Raw genomic sequence first — 20,979 nt, 5'->3', positions numbered from 1 at the left:
TCCGAACCATGTAAACACGTTTCAGCCCATTGCACTCATCTTCTCGAAATCACTATTCTGTGGTTCGAAGGGACATTAATTAGGTTTCATCTTCATTGATGAGGCCCAAATCACATGTGTAGAGTGAGAAACCAGTAATTTGGGATAGTAAGGTGCAGTCTGATGCCTAAGCTATCTACCTATGAACAGCTGGTGTAGAATCTGACCTTTTCCATGCGGTCAAAATTGGCCCCAATTAAATTTCACCAAATGGTAGTAAAGACTCAAATGAAGAAATAGTGAAGGGTAGTATCCCTGTGGCTTAAATTAACTGCTCTTGTAGCCAAGACAATCTTTAAAGTATTGTCTTCTTTATTTCCTACTACGACATAAGAAGTGAATTCTTCATTTGGGACCCTAGTCTGCAGTTACAAGCCACAGTGATGAAAAGCGTGTATTGTGCTTAATTTTTGATTCTTGTGGAACACACTGAAGTTGGGGTGAGGCAATTGGTTATCAACCCCACTAACATCTTTCTCATCTCTGCAGACTTAGATGATAGTAATGTCAAGTGTATAAGAACAAGACTCAAAAAGAGCCTAGAATCAGACACACTTCTGAAGTGGTTGCACACATTCAATGAGCGATAGCCTAAAAATCCGAGTTTTTGCGGTTTCCAGAGTGATAACCGCTATCAGAATCTTCATTATAGGTATACATGGTAAGGTGCTTAGTAACTGTGGCTGAAGTGACCGGCTTCTCTCGGAAAATGCATATGAAATATGGGGAAAGCATCCAACACAACGCCAAAGGAAATAAGTCAACATAATGACATTTCCAAACCATTTTAGTTAAAAAGATAATACTTCGATGGTCAAACATTAAAGGCTCTTGTCTGTATCAAGAGCTATTCACAACAACTAATCTAAAGACTTTTTAGACACTTTAAAGCTCTTTCCTGTGCAGAACGTTCTGTGCAAATGTGCCCTGGTTGTGCTGTTCAAAAAATGACTGCTAGAGGTTAGACCTGCTATCATTTTTAGCACTGACCCTTATGTAAAGCCCTGCTTAAGAAAGTTTTAAGGCAGTTGAGCTTTCAGGAAAATGTATCCTGCCGAAAGCACAACCGTACTAACTTGGAGAAAGTGTCTGTGTTCCAAAAGCCATCGGTGAACATAAAAGTGACACCCAGGACTTCTAGGCACATATTTCTGATGGGAGGAATGCTCCTTAGGCACTCACTACAGAACCACAACCAAAGTCCAGTTCACTCGTGCCTGTTGGTTTCATATGCCATCTCTGCCTTATGGGGACCGAGTGAAGAGTAGTGGCCTCTCCAGTTTCCAGCAGGGACTCCAGACTAAGTCTATTCCATGGTGGATGCCTGACTTGAAGTCAGTTTCCATGACCGTTGAGAACAAACTTTAGAACTTGGCTTCAAAAGAAAGCAGGATTCAAGACCTCAGTCCTTCCTTTGGGTAACAGGTGTACCCCTACAACAGTCATCATCTTGTCTCCACCTAATCTCCAAAGTATGACATTTTCCACTCACCCTGGTCTTTGGAACATGAGAGGTAATGCCAGGCCACAGTGCCTGCCTTTGGGTAACAGATGCCCAATGAACCTTAAACCCCTTATCTCCCTACAGGACCATCATTGACTATCAGAGCCCTTTTATTGAAGCAAGTCAAGCCCTTGCATGTCAGAGCTCTGGGGGTCAAAGCAAGGTTAATTACCCTGCAGGAGGGTTGTGGATGTCTTAAAGCGGACAGTCAATAGTTCATGAAGTATCAACGTACCACCTTTCTGGAAATCACATGTGCAACATTGCTACTGCAGAGTTAAGTCCCCTAATAGATTACAACGGCTATTATGCTTTTTAATCCAAAAGGTGCAAAGATGGAGTCTCTATCTGGATAAAGACTGACACACACACACGCTATTCAAAACACATTGCCAGGTTGTCAATGAAAAGCTGCTACCAGCCTATGCAGTAAGCCATCTTGTGTGCCCTTACTACTGAAACATGCAAAGACAGCACAAATTGCACATTTGACTTCTGAACGTTATGCACCTAGACTTTGCTGGGCTTTAGGGAACACTTCACAAAAAGTGCTTAATTTGTAAAAACGTAAGGGACACGGCTCAAGATATTGCTCAGCAGGCAACTGCAGCTCACATCACTCCATGTCCTGCTACTTACGTTACTAACCATCATACTCACACAAGCGTAACATTTTGGACTCTTCCACGTCACTTCAGGCTGTAATGACAGACCAGACGCACTAGTTTCCCTATGGTTTTTACAGTACATAGAAATGTAAAACACTGGTGGTGTAAAAAAGATACACAGGCTACGACCAATTGGTAGGCTGTCAAAATGAGTGTTTAGAAGAAAGTGCCGTTGCCGAGCTCCAGAAAAACACCAACACAATAAGCACTGTTTACAGGTGACTTATCCTTTTTTTAAAACACACAAAAATGGTTTTAGTTTGATGTTTGCACTGCAAAGTGGCCTGCATGGCGACAAACCTGCTATATTTCAAAAATTCAAATGTGGGTGTACAACTATCCCATAAAAGTTCAAAAGTTTTGCAACCTGCGGATATTTTGCAAATTTCAGCGTAGACCTACCTACATGGCAGATATGCAAATTTGTTATTAATAAATGGAAAAATACATTCAGGGGGATGCTCTTTGGAGGTTTCCCATTACTCTGGGTCAAATTATGGACGATATTGAGTTAAAAAAAATAGAAATTAAATGGTGTAACAACGTGAAAAGATTTTCTTTCCTACAGTACACTGCTGCCCGGCAGATATCCACGGCCAGAAACTCCACGGAAGGTGGTCCGCTTGTGCACGGCATTGCCTTAATTCTCTCCGATGAACCCCACAAATAGCTGATCGTCTACCCGGTATTCTCTGGTAAGATCAATGTAAAAGCTCAGTGCTCTTTTGGGGTCCAGGAGATGGAGTTTCTTCTCTTCTGAGGGGTGAGGAGCAGCACAGCACACCCGTACGGTGATGGTTTGACTGAGGTGGAATGGCGTCACAACTTTCAGCAGGATTGATGCTTGTGTCTACAGGCCCAGTTTGTCTGTGTGTTTGGCAGGTTAACACAGAGAGCCTGACTCAGCGCTAGCTGCACTGATGTGATAGCGACGAGTAACACGCATTGAGGGTAAGAAGCTACAAAGGACAGTTGTGAAGTGGCTCAGAGGGATTTTACATCAAATATGTGAGGACCATGATAACGTTACTGCGGCTTGACAAAAGGAGAGAAAGGAAACAGATGTTGCTGGCCTTTAAAATAAACAGATCACAACAGGTGATTTACATAACAAGGGCAAAAGAGCCAAAATGTACCCTTTAGCTGTGCCAAGAGCACAGCCTTGCCAGACGAGCGACAAAACATTATATTACTTAGCCTGGAGGAGGTAAATCTGGTGTGTACTACACCACTTCACAAACCTGACCCAATGACAGGCAAATACAGTTTTTGGTGTGGGATACCTGGCTGCCAAGATGACACCAACCACCTTCAGAGGAAGGTCAATAGTGTTAAGCAGTTACCACTTAATCTCCGAGCATTAAGGTGGAGATTCTGAAGACCTAAGTGAAGAACCGTGCCCTGTTGCTGCAACAGCAGGGCCTCCAAGAAACAGCCTGATCAGAGGGCAGATGCTGAATACCAGGAGTTCTGAATATCATACTCTCTATGCCTATGAGGATTACTTGGGCCTGGTTGGTCCTGATCTTGAGAACTCAGGGCAAGAGATGTATTGACGGAAAAGATTACAGAAGTCCCAAGTTCCACCCTTTGTGGAACAGATCTCCTAGTGAGAGAGACCTTGGAAAGTCCAATGTGCAGAACTGTTAGTATTGCTGGTTCTTGGCGGTGGCAAATAGAGAAAGCTAGGGTTTCATCCATGTGCGGAAGAGACCTTGTGCCATATCTGGGTGCAACTGCCACTTGTAACCCACTTGCCTCCCATGGCTCAGCTCGCCCACCCTGACATTCAAAGATCCCACTATGTGGTTTGCCAACGAGAAAATCCCTTCATGTTCCAGTGAGTTCCAGAAGCAAAGTGTTTCCTGGCACAGGGCCCAAGACCTGTCCACCATGCTTGATGCCATACTACACGGCAGTGGTGTTGTCAGTAAACACCTGTACCAGCCTCTGCTTTATGGCTGGAAGGAAGGCGTTCAAAAGTGGATTGCCCGCAGCTCCAGGAGGTTGGTATGGAGCCTTTGATCGCCATATCTACCAGGTGGCCACACCCGCCCAAGAGTGACACACCAGTCACCACTGACAGGAGTGTGGGGTAGACAGTGGTATCTTCCACTGACCCAACCATGGTCCAGGACCCAATCACGGTCCAGAAACCACCACTGCAGATCTTTTGCAGTCTCCTCTAAAATGTGGATGTAGCTAAGAGATCTCCTTGATGTTGGGCCCACTGAGACGTCAGATCCCACTTCAAAGCCCACATATGTCACCTGGCATACGTGACCAGCAGGGTGCAGAAGGTCATCAGTCCCAGGATCCTCAGAGTTGACCACACTCATTAGGATCATAGACTGAATGTCCTGGACTCTCGTTTCTGGGGTAAAGGCACGAAACAGAACCATGTCCAGAATGGCTCAGATGAAGGGCAGTGTCTAAGGAGTCATGTGTGACTTCCGCAACTGGATAGTGTTGCCCAAAGGTGACAATTAGTTTGCTGTAGTCTGTAGGTGGTTGCCTAAAGCCTGGGGCAAGCAAGCCTTCAACAGCCAGTCATCGAGGAAGGGGATGACATGGACCCCTGACCTCCAAAGATGTGCTAAAACTATCACCATCATTTTCATGGACACCCGAGGGGCACTGGTGAAACCAAGGGGAAGCTTGAAGAACTGAAAATGCTCCTGTACTACCGCAAGTTGCAAATAGCCCCTGTGGACCTGCAGGGCAGGTATATGGAAATAGCATAGAGCCAGTGCCATCATCCTGTCTCCAGAGTAGCCAAGACCTGGGCCAGGGAGAGCATCTCTTGAATTTGTCTTTCTGAAGAAAGGAATTGAGAAGCTGCAGATCTAGAACAGGACGAAGGCCTCCATCCTTTTTTGGCACCAGGAAGTAGCAGGAGTAACAATCATGACCCATTTCTGACACCGGTACCCTCTCAATAGCCCTTCTTCCCCCAAGAGGACATTCGCTTCCTGCCATAAAACGGACAGATGGTCCTCCATCAGTCATTCCGGAGATGGTGTAAGGTGTGGCGGAGCAGTCAGGATGTGTAGGACTGTACAATTTGCAGGACCCATCTGTCTGTTGTTATAGTCTGCAAAGCTGATATGAACCGTTGGCTCCTTCAGCCAACCGGGTAGCTGTGACCCTCAAAAGGGCACTCTAAAGGGCTTGGAAGGTGGGGACATGAGGGGGCATTATAGTGGGCTGACTGGTAGGGTTATCTCACCGTGTGGCCGGTGGGTGACACTGCAACAAAATACTGTATACCTCGTTGAGGTTGAAGCAGCTGCATGAACGGAGTACCGTGAAAGGAGCGAAAAGATTGATGAAGGTGGCATAGTGGAGAAGATAGTGCATTTGCCCTACTCTTTTTGATGCACTCGAGAGCAGAGTCTGTTTTATCCCCAAAAAGACAGGCCCTGCAAAAGGGAATTTTCATAAGGGACAATTGGATATCACCCATAAAGCCTGTCGGTCGCATCCAGGCAAGGCGGCAAATAGCAATACTGGTGCCAATCGTTCAGCCAATGGAATCCTTGGGTCTAGGCCGCAGAGGATTATAAATTTGGCAGTGTCATGACTATTCTGAAGGGCCTGGGTCAGTATAGGACGAAGATTTTTCTGGTATACCTGGGAGGACCCAGCAGGCAACTAGCATTAACTGAAAGGAGGGCCAAACTGGTAGAGGAAAATACCCTTTTCTGAAGGTTTAGACTCTCTTGGACTCCCTTTCTGGGGGAGTAATCGGGAAAGTGTTTTGGTCCGTCCGACTAGTGGAAGCTTGTACCACTAAGCTTTGGACTCCCTTTCCGGGGGAGTAATCAAGAAAGTATTTTGGTCCGTCCAACTAGTGGAAGCTTGTACACCTAAGCTTTCAGTAGAGGGGTGCTGAGAAAAAAATGTGGGGTTACCTGAGGCATGGTAACGGTGTCTCGCAATTTGACAACCTATGGGGGGGGGGCAGAATTAGGTTCGGCCCAGGCCCCTTAGAGGGTGCTGGTCAATGCACCATTGAAAGCATTACATTGGACCTCAGGCGAGGGGCTGGACGTCAAGAACTTTGGTTGGCCTCTGCATGGCAATGAAGGAAAGGCACTTTCCCTAGTGGCAGGAACAGGGGGTGTGATGAGGCCAGAATTATGAGAGGTGTCAAGGTCACTGGCATTATGGAGGCCATCATATCAGTTTTCTTCATGGCAGAGTTGTCCGGGAACAAGGAATGTAAAGAGTAGGTCTTGTCTTGCGGACAGGCTGTGTTTCAGCAGAAACTGAGCAAGACCTGGTTCGAGGCTGTAGCGGTGCCGACTCTGCATCAGAAACCACAATGGGCACCTCCCCCTCCGGCAGTCGGCATGAGTATGAACGTTTTGGGAACCAGCATGGGTAATGGAGCCGAAAGCAGAGTTGGCACAGGTGCCGGAGAGGGCCTGGTGAGGGTTTGAGGGGGTCCAACTGGCACCAAAGGTGTAGGCGAAGGCAGTATCTGAGGTAGAGGACCTCTCAACTCCATGAGGCCCGCAGGCATGCCAGAGTGAGTCGGAAGGGATCCAAAGGGTCGGAGCATGGCCACACAGAACTCTTGGTTCTGTCTCTGTGTTGCAGTCAGTCCCAGATAGTCCATTTGTGCTGGTACAAGAAGCGGGACGGGCTGTGGTGTTGACTGACGCCAGGAGAGAAATTGAGCAGCATGGAGATGCCCTTGTGTCTTCTCAGGTGTACAAGAGTGGTGGGAAGGGGCAGAGTCCCACTCAGAATTTTATATTTTTCTTTCTTCAACTTACCTGAAGATTCATAGTGTGATGATGACGTCTGCAACTTCTACACTAGGAACAAGAAAGAGGCCGACACTTGGACCAGTCATGAGGTGGAGTCTTCCAATGCTTTGCGATGTGTAGCTGCACCCTGCAGTCTTGTATGGCCTTTGGGTTCACCGGTGCACTGTCACTGTAGGACTTAGAGTCGCCCTGGGAGGACACATTCCTTTTATACACTGTAAAATTTGGCTACAGAACTGGTGTCAAAGTGATGGGAGGTAGCTTTGGATCTTGCTGGAGTAGCACCTATGTAGGGCCTGCAAGTCATTTCTTGAGCGGAATGGCAGCAGTGCAGAGTCACACAGTGCCAGCTATTGGCACGAAGAGGTACTAATCAAAAGTTTCCAGATCCAGTCTGATGCTTGGAGAATATTCAAAAGGTGAGCAATCTGCAGCTAGCAGTCACTAGGAGAAGAATGGATATCGGTCAAAGAACTGCAATTTTGATGGCGATGATTGTCAGGTCTGGTGCTGGATTTTTGGGACCTATGATTAAGTGATTCCTGGAACTGGGGTGTGATCATCTTATTGTGGTAGTCAAACATTTTAAAAATGGAGACACACATGATATGCCACAAAGTAACTAAATGAAAATGCTACTTACCTTCAATAATGCTCTTTCTGCTGGGTAGTCTTTATAACCACATGTTCCTCACCTATGGACTATCACCAGGCACCAGACTGGATCCACAGAACTTCAACAGCAGTGATCCCACACACTGGCAGGTGGTTTAGAGTGTCTTCTTGTTGACTTCAACCCACCCTGGAAGTGACAGCGCGGAGCTGCATATAGGCATCACTACTACGAAATAGCATTATTTTCTGGTCTCTTTCCTTTTGCATATCCTCGAAATGAAGCCTGTTGATGGCAGTGTGCCGAAGGCTAGGTTGGACCTTTTTAGATGGTAAGGAGGCCACTCCATGGGACTGGGAGATGGGAGGGCAGTGAGGAATCTGTGTTTAGATACGATCTCCACCAGAAAGAGAGTTACCCAAGGTAAGTAACTTGTTCTTTTGATGGCTACTTTTCACCACATCCTGGGTCGGAATTGGACATCCTCTTATGTCTCCATCAGAAATCAGTACATGTTCTCTACATCATCCTTGACATGCAAATTAGGGTAACTGCTCTGTCTCCACAGTGGCCCTCTCCAGGAACAGGGGTGGGTCTCCATCTGACACTAGGGGTCAGAGACCACAGCGCTCACACAGTTGAGGGCATGCACTTCATGATGGCTCTCTCTGGCACACCCACTACAGCGCTCACACATCAAGGTGACAGCCCTAGCTTCCGCAGGATTGGGCAAACAACACACACTCCTGCAATGGTCCTGACCGGATGGGACATCTCACACTTCCCTCACAAGGATACGCTCGATAGGATGCCCGTGGGGCCTTGTTCCATCCCGGCACTCTCCTCCCCACAGGAGGCTCTTGTCTTGGCAGGCACACGTTTCAGGAGAGGTGTTAATTTGCATTCTGTAAATCTAAGTACAGTGCATCATCAGTATCAGAGGAGAGTAATAGACCATCCTCCTCCTACGGATCTGCGTCAGAAGGTGTATAAGAACAATAGTTACTTACCTGTAAACAGGTGGTTCTCCAGTATTGGTGTCTTTCATAGATTCACATGCTTGAATATTCCCCGTCGTCGGAGTGGGAGTCCCACGGTAAATAATATAGCAATATATACAGTGATAATATATATATATATATATATATACCTATACATACGTAATTATATAAAACAGAGATATAAGCATGTAATAACCTAAAGAATGTCCCTATATGAAATTTCCATAGAGATACATGGAAAGAGAAAAAAGACATTCGCAGTCTATCTCTGTCATTATGTTAGTCCAAACTACGGCCAATCAGGCGCCAGCTCCTCTCTAGAACCTTCTCCTCAGAGCTCCTCACCTCAGATTTTCGTAGCACCAAAGTGACTCTTAGAGTATATGAGGAGAAGAGAGAGAGCCTCTGAAGGGAGGAGGGAGGGTCGCATGTGAATCTATGAAAGACACCAATACTGGAGAACCACCTGTTTACAGGTAAGTAACAATTGTTCTTCTCCAGTATTGGGGTGTCTTTCATAGATTCACATGCTTGAATATAGAATAGCTAGCAGTAACAATCATCATTGTTTCCATGATCACACAGCTTCGAAATTGTAATGACAATCAATCTTCTTATGCATATGACAGTACTGAATAACTGTAACAGTATAAATGCATCATTATGTCAATTATAAATGGAAACAATATGGAGGCGGGAGGAAGAGGCTCACCTTATTTAAAAAGATTGCGTAGCACTGCCTGTCCTACTGCAGCGTCCTCTTCGCTTAAAGTTGCCAAGCAGTAGTGCTTAGTAAACGTGTGTCTGGTCGACCACGTAGCTGCTCTGCAGATGTGTTGTAAAGGTACTCCAGCAAATAAGGCGGTAGATGATGATACTGCCCTAGTGGAGTGTGCTCTCACTGAAGACTGTAGGGGTTTGTTTGCTTTTTGGTGGCAGAAAACAATAGCTGCCGTAATCCAGCGTGCAATCGTCGGCTTAGTAACCGGACGTCCTTTATGACAACGTCCATATGCTATAAAAAGTTGATCGGATTTTCGAAACAAAATTGTCCTACTGATGTAGAACTTTAGGCATCGCTTCACGTCCAAAGAGTGCAATCTTTGCTCTGCAGGCGTCTGAGGATTGGCAAAAAAGGTCTTTAATATTACTGGTTCATTAATATGAAAATCAGTAGGCACCTTGGGTAGGAATGATGGATTGGTGCGTAACACTACAGCATCCGGTTTGAACTGCAGGAACGGAGGTTTGATGGTAAAAGCATGAATGTCACTGACACGAAGTGAAGACGTTAATGCCAGAAGTAGTGCGACCTTCCAAGTTAGATATTTTAAGTCGGCCTTGTGAATGGGCTCGAACGGAGGTCTCATCAATTGCGCCAACACAACGTTAAGATGCCACAACGGAGGAGGGCGCCGAATTGGCGGGAATTTCCGAAACAAACCTTTAAAAAATTGGCGGATTATTCTTGAGGAACAAAGGGAATTTGATCCATCCTGCCGGAAACGGGAAATTGCTGCTGGGAAAACCCGTAGGGTTGCATGAGACAGTCCAGAATTAGCTAGGTGCAAGAAGAAAGGTAGTAATTGGTGCGCCGTGGAGTGTATCGGGTGGACTCCGTTAGAAGCACACCAGTGGCAGAATCTTTTCCATTTGAACTTGTACGTTCTGATTGTAGAGGGTGCTCTTGCTTGGGCCAAAATATCCCTACAATCCTGCGGGATGTCTAGATGGGCGAACTCATGGTGTTCAGGTTCCAGGCCGATAAGCTCAGTGAGGAGGGATTTGGATGACAAATTCTCCCTTCGCTCATTGTGAGCAGATCTGTCCGATGTTGCAGGAGGATTGGTTGACATTGGGACATCAGGAGTAGTTCTGAGAACCACGCTTGTCGGGGCCAGCGTGGGGCTATTAGAATCAGGTGGCAAGGTTGTCTCTTCATCTTCCAAAGGACCCGAGGTATGAGGGGAATTGGAGGAAAGGCGTACGCAAATAGATTGCACCAGTTTATCAAAAGGGCATTCCCCTGCGACTCTTTGTGGGGATGCCAGCTTGCATAATTCCGGCATTTCCGGTTCTCCGGCGTAGCAAAGAGATCCAGTTGCGGACAACCCCATAGTTGGAATATCCTCTCTAGAGTGGGTTGGTGTAATTCCCACTCGTGGGTCGACGAGGAGGACCTGCTCAGGGAATCCGCTAGGTCATTGGATACTCCTGGTAGGTGTACTGCTGTAATCATAATTTGATGACTGAGAGACCAGTCCCAAATTCTTTGAGCTAACCTGGACAGATTTGGGGATTTTGTTCCGCCCTGTTTGTTCACATAGTGCATACAGGTTGTGTTGTCTGTCTGTATTAGCACTGATTCTCCTTGGATCAAGGGCAGAAATGACTTTAGAGCGAGATAAATCACCATCAACTCCAACCTGTTGATGTGCCAGTTCTTTGATGTGTTGACCATCTCCCTTTTACCGAGAGATCCTCCAAATGTGCACCCCATCCCTCTAATGAGGCGTCTGTCGTGATTGTCCTGTCCGGCGGCACCGACAGAAAAGACGTGCCTTCTGTCAAGTTGGCTGGATTTGTCCACCATGCGAGTGCTGACCTCATTTGATCTGTGACACGTACCATGTCGTGGAAAGAACCCGTTACTTGACGCCACTGAACATCCACTGCTTCCTGAATAGGACGTGTTCTCAGCCTGCAATGGGGAACTAAGGCAATGGAGGATGACGCCATCCCCAGAAACGATTTTAACAATCTCACAGAAACTGACTCTTTTGACCTGATCAAAGCCACCAGCCGTAGAATCTTTTGCAGACGCTCTTGGGAGAGAAACGCTTTTGCTGATACCGTTTCCAGAGTTGCTCCCAGAAAATCCCTTTGTTGAGCAGGATGAGGTTGGGATTTCGCTGCATTTATGGACAGACCTAATGAGCGAAACACGTTCTGGCATAGAAGTATGTGTTGTTTTAGGTGAGTGCTTGACTGAGATTGCAGGAGAAAATCGTCCAGATATGGAAAAATTTGCACTCCCTGAAGTCGCAGAAACGCTATCACTGGAGCTAGTACCTTCGTGAACACACGAGGGGCCGAGCGCAGACCAAACGGTAACACTTTGAATTGGTAATCGCGTTGACCCACTCGAAAGCGCAGGAACTTCCGATGCCTTTGTAATATAGGAATATGAAAATAGGCATCCTGGAGATCTATTGTTGCCATGAAATCTTCCTGCGAGAGTAGACGCAAGATGTCTACTAGCGTCATCATACGAAAGGATTGGCTCTTTAGGTATTTGTTTAGTGCCCTTAGATCGAGGATGGGCCTCCACTCTCCGTTCTTCTTTGTGATCAGAAAGAATCGGGAAAAAAAACCCTTTCCCCTTTGAGATACTGGCACCAATTCTACAGCTCCCTTCTGCTTTAGAAGTCGAACTTGATGTAAAAGTTCTTTCATGTGAGCAGGTGGTGGTCCGGAGGGTGGTGTGGAAGGAGGGAATTTGGTGAATTCTAAGGCGTGTCCTTTTTTCACAATGTCCAAAACCCAACGGTCCCTTGTGACGGAGCACCATTGAGAAAAGAACAGAGAGATTCGACATCCAACCCTGCATGTCCGGAAAGAGTCACTGTCTTTTAGATGCGTTTCCTCTGTATGAGGATTTCCCTCTATACGACTTGGAGGCCTGCTGTCGTGAAGATTGCTGTTGCTGGCCATTCGAATATCGGTTGGATCCTTGATTATAGGGTCTGTATTGATTACTACCCCTTCGAAAATTGGAGGAGGTGCCGCGTCCGCGTGCACCACGAAAATTTTGCCTTTGAAATTGTAGGTTTCCTAAGGATCTAGCTGTCTCAGTATCCTTCTTTATGGACTGGAGTGCCTCATCAACGTGACTTCCAAATAACGCCTCGCCGTCATAAGCCATGTTAAGGATCATGGACTGTACCTCCTGACGAAAGGATGTTGATCTTAACCATCCTTGCCTGCGCAGAACAGCCGCTCCGGCAAGCTGACGGAACCCCGTGCAGGCGATGTCTACTGCACAATCAATTATCTCCGCCGATGCTGCTTCTCCCTCTTGAAGCAACTTCATTGCTTCTGCCTTAGATGGCTCCGGCAACTCTTGCAGCACATCTGAAATATCAGCCCACACTTGTCGGTCATAGCGACCCAATATGGCCAAGGCATTAGCTGCTCTAACCACAGTAGAGGCCATTAAAGAGAATTTACGCCCTATGGCATCCATTCGACGTCCGTCACGATCCGGTGGTGCAGTGACAGTCGACGCCGGATTTTTCGCCTTACGTTGCGCTGCCTGCGTAACGACTGACTCAGGTTTAGCCTGTCCCGTGAGGCATGCTGGGGTTCCTATTGGTGCCTTATATTTCTTCTCTAATCGAGGCACCTGTGCCGGCAAGGTATTCGGTGTTTGCATCAACTTCTTGCCTTCTTCCCAAATAAATTCCACAATAGGAATAGCATGAGTCTGTTTAAAAGGTTGACTTTTGAAATCATAAAGGAAACAATCTTCCTCTCTGCGCTCCGTTGTCAGTTTAAAACGTTGCGCCGCCCTCTCCATTAGTTGGTGAAAGTTCGCTATGTCCACTGGAGGTGAATCCCCTGTTACTATCTGAGAGGGGGATGGTGTTTGTGCTTGGTAATTGTCCCACTCCGCCATATCATCGTCATCGTTATCCACATCCCCATTATCATCTGGGATTTCACCCTCTTCTGTTTCTTGAGGGACTTCCTGCGGAGGCTCATAGTGAGGCAACACTCTCTCTGGGACCTGCCTTGGTGGTGCAGAGGGTAGCAGAGGTAAAGGATTTACAATTGGTATCGGTGGTATAGTTGTTGGAACCACAGGAGTTGACGGGACCTCAGAACGTTGTGGAGATAGAGGAAAGCGTTGATTATAGTCGTCCAACATGCGTTGGAGATTAGTTATGAGCGACAATGGAAGAGTCGCCGTTGCATGTTTCGCAGGCACCTGCTGTATGTAAACTGGATCTTCATCCTCACTGCTGTCATCCTGGCATTTAATTATCAAGTCGGATGGGCTTTGCGCCGTTCCAAAGGAGTCCGGTAAACCTCGGACTCCTGATCAGAATCCGTAGCAAATAAAGGTGAAGGAGGCTGCGCATCCCCTACAGGAATAATCTCTTCCTGCCTATCGAGGCTAGCATTAGTTGGTAATGGTGTCAAAGGAACCCCAGTGAATGATGAAAGCGACGCTGAAGTTGCGTGAGGTAGCTGTTCCCTCCTTGACCTTTGGGCAGACGATATCCTGTTCACCTTTATCTTTATGAAAGAACCTGCCGTCGAATGCTGCATGGTATGCACTGTGGACGTCTTCGGAGAAGGCCTCGTCGACAGAGCTGTCGATAATGGAACGATGGTCGACGGAATAGTCGTCGGCGGAATCTGTGCCAACGAAATCGACGTCGACGGAGCCGCCGTCGACGGCATCTTCTTCTTCTTCGTCGACGGAGTGGACGCCGATGAGATCGACGACGTCTTCGTCGACGACACGGGTAGCGTCGACGGTACCTTTACCTTCTTCGTCGACGACGATGTAATGGGCAAAATAGAAGTCACCGCCCTTGTAGTACTGATGGTCACCGTCGACGAGGATAACGTCGACAGAACACTCGTCGACGACGAAGCAGCTGATGTCGTCGTCAGAGTCACCGTCGACGAGCCTGATACAGCAGATCTCGTCGTCGGCAGCATCGTCGACGAGGCGGACAGTCTTTTTCCTGAGGACTGGGAAGTAGACGCCTCTACAGCCTGAGAACTATGTCCCGAAGGCGACAAAACAGTAGGTGAGACAGCAGAAGTGGCAGCTGTCAGAGTCAAAGACAGTTTCTTTTTCTTGAGGAAAGGAGATGGTAACTCCTGCACACTACTGCGCTTAGAGGCTGTCTGAGAACGGCCAGAAAGAAGACTTTCCATATAAGACACTGGGTCATCTTTATCCTTCAGTCTCTGTAGCCATATTAAGAGACGGCCTTCTCTGTCCTTTAAAGTCTTTGTAGAAAAGGTTCTACAAAATTTACATTTTGCCACTTCATGATCTGGGTACAAACAGTAAATACACTTACTGTGTGGGTCCTCAGAAAATAAACGCAGCTTTCCACACGAAGAACATGGTCTAAACAAAGATTTCTTACTTGAAGACATTCTGACTGACAAAAACTGAGCAGAGCTCAGGGAGACTCCCTGTCACACGACGTGCGGTAGAAAATCTGAGGTGAGGAGCTCTGAGGAGAAGGTTCTAGAGAGGAGCTGGCGCCTGATTGGCCGTAGTTTGGACTAACATAATGACAGAGATAGACTGCGAATGTCTTTTTTCTCTTTCCATGTATCTCTATGGAAATTTCATATAGGGACATTCTTTAGGTTATTACATGCTTATATCTCTGTTTTTATATAATTACGTATGTATAGGTATATATATATATATATTATCACTGTATATATTGCTATATTATTTACCGTGGGACTCCCACTCCGACGACGGGGAATATTCAAGCATGTGAATCTATGAAAGACACCCCAATACTGGAGAAAGAAAGGAACTGATGACATTACGGAGTGGAGGCAGTCATATGTGGCTCTGCTCAGTAACGTAAGGAGCCAATGCAAAGTTGCAAGATGCAACCTGCCGGCATGGGGGAGCACTGCTGAATAACATTTTGTAAAATCACAAGTCACAGTTGAAGGCTGAATGTATACTGAATGGATTAATCTGTTGTTTTGCTGGATACAGTTGAAGAATAAATCAACATTTGAATTGTCAAAGGACTTCAATACTTGTTTCCTTCCTGGGAAGAGTGATCACTTACCTTGTGATTTTACAAAGGACATTGGAATTATCTATACGTCTGTAATTTATGACTTAATGGTCATTGGTACTTACCTATGGGAGTGCTTAACAAATGGTTCAATTGTATATATGTTAAAGAGTATTAGTGTTTCTAGTTTGCATTTAGCACCTTCTTGGTAGTAGGGTGTTTGAACAAAATAGCACCTCGACCTCAACCAGCATTTTCTCATTAATATATTCACACGTTACTTGACGGACAACAACATAGTGATATTTGAAGTGCGGTAGAGTTCCTCTAGAGCAGGGGTACTCACAAACTTTCTCTTGGGGGCCAAATTTACAGTGTGGTTTGTGGCCGAGGGCCGCACCTTGGGGGCGGGGTCATTGGGGGAGGGGGCGGGGCTGGAGCAACAAAAAATAACTGCGACCATGAGGTGGAACACAGGTTCCTGCAGCGGACGCCTTCGTCCACTGAGCCACCAGACCCAGCATACACATATCTCTCTCTCTGTCTCCCTCCGTCCCTCTTCCGTCTCTCTTCCCCCTCCGTCTCCCTCCCTCTCCCTCCCTCTCCCTCCCTCACCCTCCCTCACCCTCCCTCACCCTCCCTCTCCCTCCCCCTCTCTGTCTCCTCTCTGTCTCCCCTCTCTCCCTCTCTGTCTCCCCCTCTCCCCCTCTCTCCCTCTCTCCCTCTCCGTCTCCCTCCCTGTATCCCTCCCCTCCCCTCCCCCCCTCTTCCCCTCTCTCCCTCACTCTCCCCGTCTCCCTCACTCTCCCCGTCTCCCTCTCTCTCTCTCTTTCCGTCTGTCTCCCTCTCTCCATCTGTCTCCCTCTCTCTGTCCATCTCCCTCCCTCTCTCTCTCAGTCTCCCTCCCTCTCTCTCTCCGTCTCCCTCCCTCTCTCTCTCCGTCTCCCTCCCTCTCTCTCTCCGTCTCCCTCTCTCTCTCCGTATCCGTCTCTCTCTCTCTCCGTCTCCGTCTCTCTCTCTGTCGCCCTCCCTCTCCGTCTCCCTCCCTCTCCGTCTCCCTCTTTGCCTCTCTGTCTGTCTCTGCCTCTATCTGTCTGTCCCTGTCTCTGTTAGTCTCTATCTCTATCTGTCTCTGTCTGTTTCTGTCTCTCCCTACTGCCCTCTGTCACCCTCTGTCCCCTTACCCGACTCTCACACCCTGCTGTTCTCTTGTCATTCTTTGTCACCTCTCCCCGCCCTCCCCCCCCCCTCCGCTTGTGTGGCAGCTGAGGCAGCTTCCCTTCCCAGCCCACACACAGCCCCACCCGAGTACTTCACAGGTCTTTAAGTAACCATTTGCTTGATAACGAGGCTTTGTTGTATTTCACCTCTTAGCGCCCCAGCAGCTCCACTCGGACTATCGATTGAATCCCTGGGCCCCCACAGAGCAGAGTCTGTGTTTGCTGACACAGTTAAAAAAAAAAAAAAAAAAAATACAGGTACGATGTCTGCAAGGTACGCGGGCCACCAAAAAAGGCTTGCTGGGCCGCTGGCGGCCCGCGGGCCGTACTATGAGTACTCCTGCTCTAGAGTAACCATTACTACCCGTTTTCTCAGTGATTATTCCTTATAAAAATGCTTGCCAAGGTGACCAGAACTAATCTTGAAGGTCAAATCTAATACAGCAAATAGAATAAACCATAACGAGAAAGTTTTCACTAAAAGCAGGCCAGAATAAACTGACGAAATGTCATGTTCTTTATCATTACCATGGAACGCTCAGTGAAGGACACATGCAACCAACAGAGAGAAGATCTTCCATACGACTGTAAACGAACTGAATCTTTAACAGAATCCTTCAAATATTGAGATAGCTTGATCATTGTTCTGTCACCCACAAGCAAGTACAAAGGGGAGGATATTAAAGAGAACTCGGTGTATACAAAAAACCCGAAGGCGTCTTAATACGAAGAATTATGTTAAGAGAAAAATAAAATTGCCATACATCGTCATTTTTGGTCCTCGTCCATTGGCTCTGAAAATAGAACATATTGGGTTAAATAAGGATCTGCCATCGACCAATGCAAGAAAGTGGAGATTCTGTCAATTTCCCCTCCCTCTTTGATTGTGATTGCAATAGCCTTTATTTGATTTGGCTGCGGTATCATACTAATATACTTTAAATCATTCACGTTCGTGCACAGAATATCATCATAAGGAAAGAAAACGTGTAAAAATAATTTATTTGGAAAATATACTCCAAGGATTCAGCTGTTGGCTAATTAGACAAGTGGATTTTTCATACTCTGAATTTTAAATTTAGAGATGTGCTTGTAATCAGAGGATGTCTTTGTGAATCAAAGAATGTAGGCATGCAATTGATGCGAAAATCTTATGTGAACAAATGGGAGAAATGAAACAATGTTGCTTACTTAGCAGCTACTGGAACGATTCCATTTTGCAAACTTTAAAATAAACGTGTTGGTAAAGGAGACATTTCCCGGGAAGGAAGCAAAAATCGTCGCATTTTTAAAGCAGCAAAGCAACATGATATTGTTAAGCACTACATATGATCACATAATTAATGTGCTTGTGGATTACGCACAAAGGCTATACCTCAGCATATTAAAAAGCTAACATGAAACCTTTTAGTTATATTTAGAGAGGATTATTAAATAAGCTATTCATTTTAGAGAAAGGGCATACTGCAAAGCCAGGCTAGCAATCAACCTTTCCAAATGGCACAACTTGGAATGTTTCTTGTTGCTATGAATTATTCTGATGCCCATACTTTAAAAGATGTGTAAGCATATACCTTACAATTTCAGGAAGGGAGACGTTCAAACTGTGCATCACCAGTACACATCATACTTACCTTCCACTTTCAGCCACAACTGTCTGTAATGAGCTTCCTGCTCAGTGGACAACCAAACCCTGATTTAATCTAGCACAGCATCAATGTTTTAATCTTACCAAAGCAGTGGGCTCAACCATGTGAGTCCTATATCTTACCTAGCAAGGCTAACTCTTTATGACCTGCCGAGTGGAGGGAACGGGATCATCTCAAGTTAAAAATAAGCTATAGCCCATAGCAAAAAGGTACGGCTCGACTATGACAATAAATGTATGTGGCGAAGAAGGGAAAAGGTGTGCTCTACGAGTAGGGTGACACTGTCCCAAAGAAAACTTTAGACACCTGATTTGTTAATGTGTTGTGTCCTTTCTTTCCTGCCTGTTGCTCTCACCACGCAGACATGAGTATTTAAAAACCTGGGCACTACAGAAAGAAGGCACGTCAGGAACACCACAGCAAGGTAAAGTGCAAGCAGTGTATATGTGGATGTAACGCCAATGTGGCCCTTGACACACGTGCGCTCAATAGCATACCAACAACTTGCCCCAAAACACAGACAGTATGGTGAAAAGATCCGTGTTTGCCCTGCCAGAACCGAAGAACACAAGAGGTATCTATGTTCTACTTACAATAGTTCTGACAGTGGGCAGCAACTATGCAATACGTCCACTGTTTCGGTAAGAAATAAATGGCATAATCAATCAGCATCCTAAAGCAGGATGTGCCATATCCTCTCTAGGATTACAAGCCCCCAGGCACCCCTGTCACTGGGAGAGAGAATAAACAACTCCAGTGTTTCTATGGAGCCCCCGGGCGATGTTATTGACCGATAAATTATCGCTTGTAAACCTTTCAAGCAATTTCAGAGGTTGGCCATCAATAGTGAATGCTTACTTAGGTCCACCCTTTTGGAGAGTGTTCGCTCTCCCTACATAATTCTTCAAAGCCTTTACTGCTCTCTCCTTGCAAGGATTCTAAATACTTCTCTAAAACGGATTCAAACATTATTGATCCACTGAACAGCCAAAGAAGGCGCAGACCATGCCACCACATCAACTCCTTTGGGTTTTGATACTGATAATGTTATTAGGCCAACGCAAGTAGGGTTCACGCTAGAAAACGTTCACATGCATAAAATTGTTCCTGGTGCACTGATCTTATAATATACACATTCAGCCTTTTAAACAGCTATAATATGGAGGTGCATTAGGCATTTGCAGCATCCCCACTACTGTTTATTATTTTCTTAGTTGCAGTTGAGTACCTGAATCAATCATGTAGCTATACGGAATATAAATATATAATGTTCCTAACATTTTTGTGAGGTGAAAAGACATGACTGAACCATAAACGGGAAAAATGCATTCAGGCTGATGACCAGCTGATGTGACAGCACACTAAAGCTCAACATAAACAAAACAGACATCTTCTTTGTTGGTGCCAGCCACCACCCTGGAAGCAGGAGCTCTGGGCACACTTTTGAACCCATCTCAAATGTATGTTCTGTAACAAAGTGGCTTTAGTGTGAACAATATTTTCCCATACTTCAGCTTTCTCACAGGGTCACCAGAGTAGCATTTTTTAACATATCATGTAAGGAGGAACTTAAACTCTGTGAAAACAAGAGCCCATACATACTTATTTCTACTACAATGTATTTTAATCAACTCAGCAAAACTAAATTGTTCTCCCCACTTCTGCAATTATTCTCTTCATACACCTGAATTTAACTCAAACCATAAATGTTGGAACATAAATGTTGGTTTTTAAATTGGATTTCTTTATGGACTGATTGGTTTTTACTACAGCCTTGAAAAAGCGGGACAAGGGGAGAGGAGTTGGCCTAACGGCTAGAGCGGTCAACCTCGAATCTGGGGAACTGGGTTCGAGTCTCAGCAACGACGCTGAATAGTCTGTGATTCTGGGCAAATCACTTAATCTCCCTGTGCCTAACAAAAAAATGAATGTGTCCTCATGTAACGCAACTGGTGCTATGTAAAGCGCTCCGATACCCAATAACTTCGGGTCAAGTTCGCGCTATATAAAACTCCATAAAATAAAAATATATTTTTTTTTTTAAATCCACGAAACGTGTTGGCTGTGTTTTAAAAGATTGTTTTCACATTCCAGTAGGACATGTAATGAAGAACCAGTGACATAGGCGCTAAAAGTAAGGGTGATGCAGCCCACCCAAAAACACACACATGCTTTAGTTCAGAAGGTGAATGAGCAATAAAGATGCAGTTAAACCTAGTTTTTATCTTGACATATTTGCTAATTGTTCAAAGACAGAGGTCAGATGTCAGGCCCTGTCTCCTGACAATTTGCTGTTTATTCTTTTATCAAGTAGATTGTTATTACTTTTCTTTGTCTGACAGCAAAGTTAGATAATTTTGTAAAGTGAACTATCTGACAATCTTGCTGGTGTACAGCGAGTGAGAAAGGAAAGGCTGTCAGTTTTTTTGCCAACATGCAACAACATTTAAACACATGTAAGTGAACTGTACAAATAGCTCAAAAGAACTAAAAATGTTTGATAATTCTGAAGTGTGATGGAAACAAGGACTTTATTAGTATCAAAACAAATCAAGACACTGTACTCTGATTTTTTTAAATGATAAACATTTGCTGAATCCTGATTTCCACACATTATCCTTTGTGTGCTATATAGTTTTAATAGTAAAACTGCATGTCAGCATACATTTTGTTGCCATTTCAATGGTAAAATCGATGTCTGTAAAGGACA

General features: G+C 45.7%; 1 protein-coding gene across 9 annotated transcripts in view; it reads right to left on the bottom strand.

Annotated features, from left to right (window-relative positions):
* Positions 1–20,979, bottom strand: part of MYO6 (myosin VI) — an 856,486-nt gene that overhangs the window by 73,177 nt on the left and 762,330 nt on the right. For 3 of the 9 annotated variants that reach the window (XM_085610973.1, XM_085610975.1, XM_085610974.1), the window contains exons 29-30: positions 17,812–17,844; positions 17,385–17,414 (exon numbers count right to left, since the gene is read on the bottom strand). The exons of 4 other annotated variants lie outside the window; for them this stretch is intronic. In XM_085610973.1, coding sequence (XP_085467099.1) covers positions 17,385–17,414; positions 17,812–17,844 — 63 coding nt within the window. The remainder of the gene's footprint in view (positions 1–17,384; positions 17,415–17,811; positions 17,845–20,979) is intronic. 2 more of the 9 variants (XM_085610976.1, XM_085610977.1) reach the window with 1 other exon arrangement.

Source organism: Triturus cristatus, chromosome 6 (genome assembly GCF_964204655.1).
Source record: "Triturus cristatus chromosome 6, aTriCri1.1, whole genome shotgun sequence".
Taxonomy (NCBI): domain Eukaryota; kingdom Metazoa; phylum Chordata; class Amphibia; order Caudata; family Salamandridae; genus Triturus; species Triturus cristatus.
The sequence above is the reverse complement of the archived record's forward strand: the minus strand, read 5'-3'. Positions and strand labels throughout refer to the sequence as shown.